General features: G+C 60.2%; 1 protein-coding gene across 1 annotated transcript; it reads right to left on the reverse strand.

The window, feature by feature from the left end:
* Positions 1-2,465: 2,465 nt before the first annotated feature.
* On the reverse strand, positions 2,466-3,977 carry HSPB1 (heat shock protein family B (small) member 1). Its single transcript, XM_034988597.1, has 3 exons — positions 3,457-3,977; positions 2,888-2,951; positions 2,466-2,782 (listed from the first exon to the last, which is right to left on the reverse strand). The coding sequence occupies exons 1-3, from the start codon at positions 3,833-3,835 to the stop codon at positions 2,593-2,595; spliced, it is 633 nt and encodes a 210-aa protein (XP_034844488.1). The 5' UTR covers positions 3,836-3,977; the 3' UTR covers positions 2,466-2,592.
* Positions 3,978-4,654: the final 677 nt, after the last annotated feature.

Raw genomic sequence — 4,654 nt, forward strand, 5'->3', positions numbered from 1 at the left:
CCCAGGGATGTAGGCCTGGAACTGAGGATGGCTTGTGCACTGCACAGATCCTTAGGGAAGCTGCAGCTGGTGAGGGGTGACTGGCAGCCACAGGGACTTGAGGCCTTAGTCATCAGCCTGGAGCACAGAGCATTGCCCCTCAGACACCTTCAGCTGAGCAGAGGGGCCCCGATGCTAGCATTCACTGAATCAAGGCCAATATCTTGAGTCTGCATACTTGAAGGACATCAGAGGCCTTTAGACAGGGACCCACTGAAAATCAGGGAAAGGCCTAGAGAAGCTTGGAACTGTTCCTGCCCCACAGCAGCAGTCAGGGACTCCCCAGGCGTCCCCATGCCAAGTGCCAGCCTGTCCCAGGGGAGACCCGCAGGCCTGAGCCAGCCAGCCCTATTCACTCTGCCCAGAGGCCCTGCCCCACACCCCACCTCTGAGTGGAGCTCTGGGCATAGGGCCGGCCCAGCCTCAGACTCCCCTCCTGTCTCTGCCCCCACGGTGGCCAGCCAGGCTATAGTTCATCTCCTACTTTAGTTTTCCTTGGAAATTGGGCTCTGTTTCCTTTGCAGGGATGGAATTCTTCCCCTCTCACCTACCCTGTGCCCAGCTGTGTCCCAAATAATGGCCTGAGCCCCCAAGATCTCAAAGCTGTTATCCTCGGACTCACTCCTGTGATAGGCACCCCCTGAGGGCTGACTCCTACCTGCTCCAGGCCTGGACTCTGCGTCTGAGACCCCTGGCAGCTCCCTCCAGGTCATTTGCAGCCTGACCCCCTGTGAGCAGCCTTGGACCCCAGACTCAGCTGCATCCCTGTCCTCCTTCTGTGGCCCCACCAAGCCTCTTTCAGAAGCACTTCAAGCTTGCCGTGTGGAACACTTCTACACCGACCCCCCAGCCTTCCTGTGTGAGCTAACCTGCCCTCCCCTGCCTGTGGCCACACTGATGTCCCTCCACCCCTCCAGGACTAGCTGTGTGGACCCGGGCAAGTCTGTTCACCTCTTCGAGGCTCTCGGTGGCCAGGTGTTCGGCAGGACTAACCCCACCTCTTCGCAGAGTTGGAGTGAGGATTACCTTGTCAAAGGCTTGGCACCAGCTTTCCCACACTTGCAGGGCGCTGGCAGCCTTGCTCTCGCTCTCTCTGACAAGACTGACGAGAGGGGAGGAGGCAGTCACATCCCTGCAGGCCGGGGCCATCCTGTTGCCAGCCAGAAGGGAGCTGGCGCTACAGAGCAAGGGTGAGCCCTGGACAGGCTGATTCAGTTGTGACCACAGGAATGTGGACGTGTCCACAAGACACCTGAGATGTATCATGTCTGTTGTCAGGGAGGAGGATGGCAGATTGAGGAGATTGGAGCTCGTGCAATGAATGGTGGTAGGGGTGGCGTAGACCGGGCAGTGCCCTAGCCAACAGGCCCAGACCTGCTCTGCCAGCTGTTCGTGTGTTTATTTCCCTGGCTGGCCTCCTCCAGGCCCGGCAAGGCCTCCGAGGCCTGGGACCTGCTTTGGCTTCCTGCCTGCTCCAGATTGTGGTATCCGCACCAGGGAGTGGAAATTAAGAAGCTGGGCAGTGGCGGGGGTAGTGAGTGTGTGTGCATGCTCCTGGCCCTTCCCTGCAGGGTACCACTCCTCTCAGAGACCCTGGGAAGGTAGGGCTGTGGGCTTAGAAAAAATGTCATGGTGTCTTGCCACAGTTTCAGGCTCTGTGACCTTTGTAGGTGGAGATGGTGTGGGATCTCTCAAGTTCCTGGGGACCTGAGGCTGGGCTCCAAAACCCCTATCTGCTCTATCCCTCCCCCAGGTCCCTCCAAACCCTTCTTGGGCCAGGTGAGAGGGTGGTGGGTAAGATGAGGGCCAAGGAGAGGACCCAGGTAGGTGTGACTCTTCCTACCTGGGTTAGTCTTCCCTGTCAGGGTGTTTGCTTCTCTTCCACCAAAACCTTGGCCACACGGCCCTCATTCTTTGCCGAGTGCCCTTGACCCAAAAGCCTAGGCCTCATCCTGAATGCACGGGCATCAGGGGATGGGACCTTTGACAAGGCCAACCTCCTCTCAGAAAGTCACCTGGACTGCCACACCTCCCATGCTTTCTCTGTGGTCCTGCCCCTCTCTGGGAGAATAGTGAAGTCTCAATGAAGTGAGCAAGGGACTCTGAGCTCCTAACAAGCTCCCCTCCCCAGGCCCTGCTCTGTCCTCCTGGCACCTGACTCCAGCCTAGGTGTCCCTGAGTGCCCAAGCCTGGACCAGTTGCCTCACCTGGTTTCCCCCATCACTGCTGGTTCTGATCATTACTTCCCTCTTACTGGACTCAGGGTTGGAGGACTGGGGTATGCCCCTGCTGTACCCCACTGTACCCACAGGGCCTAGCATGGGGCTTGGCACACAGCAGGCCCTCGGCAAATGTGATCCATGTGTGAGCCAGCAAATGGCACCAACCCCCAGGCCTCCACAAACACCAGAATCTGAGGCAGTGGCGGGCAGTTGCTTTGAACTTTATTTGAGAAAAACAGAAGGTAAACGTATCAAAAAAGCATACAGATGGCGGGTGGGGATGGTCAGTGATGGCTACTGAGGTGGGGGTGTGGACAGCAGGGCAAGGCCTTTACTTGGCTCCAGGCTGCTCCGACTTTCCAGCTTCTGGGCCCCCAATCTGGGCACGTGCCTCGAAAGTGACAGGGATAGTGATTTCTGCCGACTGGGTGGCTGGCTTGGGCATCGGGGCCTCCACGGTGAGCGTGCCCTCCGGGGACAGGGAGGAGGAGACCAGGGTGGGGTCCACACCAGGGGGCAGCCTAGACAGGCAGAGAGGGAGGACAAGAGTTACACACCTGGGCCTCACTGCCCCCCACTCCCTGCACCCCTCCTTAGGTCCCCCTGGATCTGGGGCCAGGACTTACGTGTATTTTCGGGTGAAGCACCGGGAGATGTAGCCGTGCTCGTCCTGCCTCTCTTCATGCTTGCCTGGGTGGGAGAATGAGGTCAGAAGCTGCAGGGAGGGGCCCGCCCAAATCCACATTCCGCCCAAATCCACACACAACCCCCGTGTGTCTCAGGGCCCCTCAGAAGCTTCTGGAAAGTTGGGTTCAGTGCTTTGGGGGGTTGGGTGGGGCTCGGCGCGGCGCGAAGGAAGCGCACCCGCCCCCTCCGCGGACCCGGGCTTAGGGGCAGGAACAGGGGCAGCGCCAGGGGACAATGGCCTCTTCGTCCGGGCCTGTGGGTGCCTCCAAGGAAACCCGGTCACTCGGGGGCGGGACTGGGGGATCTGCGCCGGAAGGCGGCATTTCCTCCCTCAATAAAACGTTTTTCGGGCCAGAGGGGCCCTGAGGAACTACCCGAAGTGCCCGTTCTAGAGTCGGGGCCACAGCCCGGGGGCAGGGTGAGTGCCAAATCTTCCGGGTCCCTGGTGGCGTCTCCCTGCCCAGTTCCCGCCCCGCCAGCAGGGTCCCCGCAGGGCCGGGGGGCTCACCGGTGATCTCCACCACGCCTTCCTTCGTCTTGACCGTCAGCTCCTCGGGGGCGAAGTGGCTGACGTCCAGGGACACGCGCCAGCGGTCGGCAGTCTGCCGGATCTCTGAGACGCCGCTGCTGAGCTGCCGGCTGAGCGCGCGGCTGTAGGCGGGCGCGGCCACCGCGGCCACCGCGGCGGGGCTCTCGACCGCGGCCGGGGGCAGCGGGCGCACGTAGCCCGGCCAGCCGCTGTGGCCGAACCACTGCGCCCACTCCTCGGGCAGCCGGGGCAGCCCGAAGGCCTGGTCGAAGAGGCGGCTGTGGGCCGGGTACCAGTCGCGGAAAGGGTCCCAGCTGGGGCTCCGCAGGAGCGAGAAGGGCACTCGGCGCTCGGTCATGCTGGCTCGGCTTTGCGCTTCTAGCTGAGGCTTGGAGAAGTGTGGGGCGTCGGACCCGCAGTGCTTTTATGCGCCTCCAGCCGGGTATTTTTAGCAGGCGGTGTTTCAGGTCTCTATTAAAGGCAATGACGGGCTGGGGGCAGCCCCTCCCCCTGCATTCCTCCCCCTGCACACGGCGCGGGGGCGGGCCGAGGAAGGCCCTGCCCACATCTGGAACCTTCTCTTGTGCAAGAAAACAAATGACGGTAGCACCGGTCCTGGTGCAGTGCCCACTGCCAGATACTGGCAGGCCTGAGCGCTAAAGCTCTCGTCCAGGGCCGGTGGACAGCCCCATCCGTTTGTCCCAGAGGACAAAGCCCAGAGAAGCTGGGCTACTTGTCCCAGACCACATGTATCTAGAAGTGGCAGAGCCGGGATTTGAACCACAAGGCCTCCCGGGGAAATAATGTCTTAAAAAGTAGCCTGGCGTCGCAGATAAGAGTGTGGGCTCTGGAGCCAGACCGTCTGACTTCACATCCTGTTCTGCCACTAATGGGATGGACTTGTGCAAGTTAGACTCTGGGCCTCGGTTTCCCCATCTGGAAAACAGAGATGATGATAGTAATAAAAATGCTTACATCATTGGATTGATGTGAGGATTCAGCAACTTAATGCAAGTAAGGACTTCAGTCCAGGGCCTGGTACCTGATAATTGTTCACTATTGTTATGTTATTTATCTGCAATTAAAAGGGGTGGGGGAGGAGGAAGGAGAGTGTGTAAGTATCCCAGTTGCAGAGGCAGTGACCCAGGTCAGAAACCCAGTGCTGAGAGGGGCTCAG

Source organism: Mirounga leonina, unplaced genomic scaffold (genome assembly GCF_011800145.1).
Source record: "Mirounga leonina isolate KUSES-001 unplaced genomic scaffold, KU_Mleo_1.0 Mir_454, whole genome shotgun sequence".
Lineage (NCBI taxonomy): Eukaryota > Metazoa > Chordata > Mammalia > Carnivora > Phocidae > Mirounga > Mirounga leonina.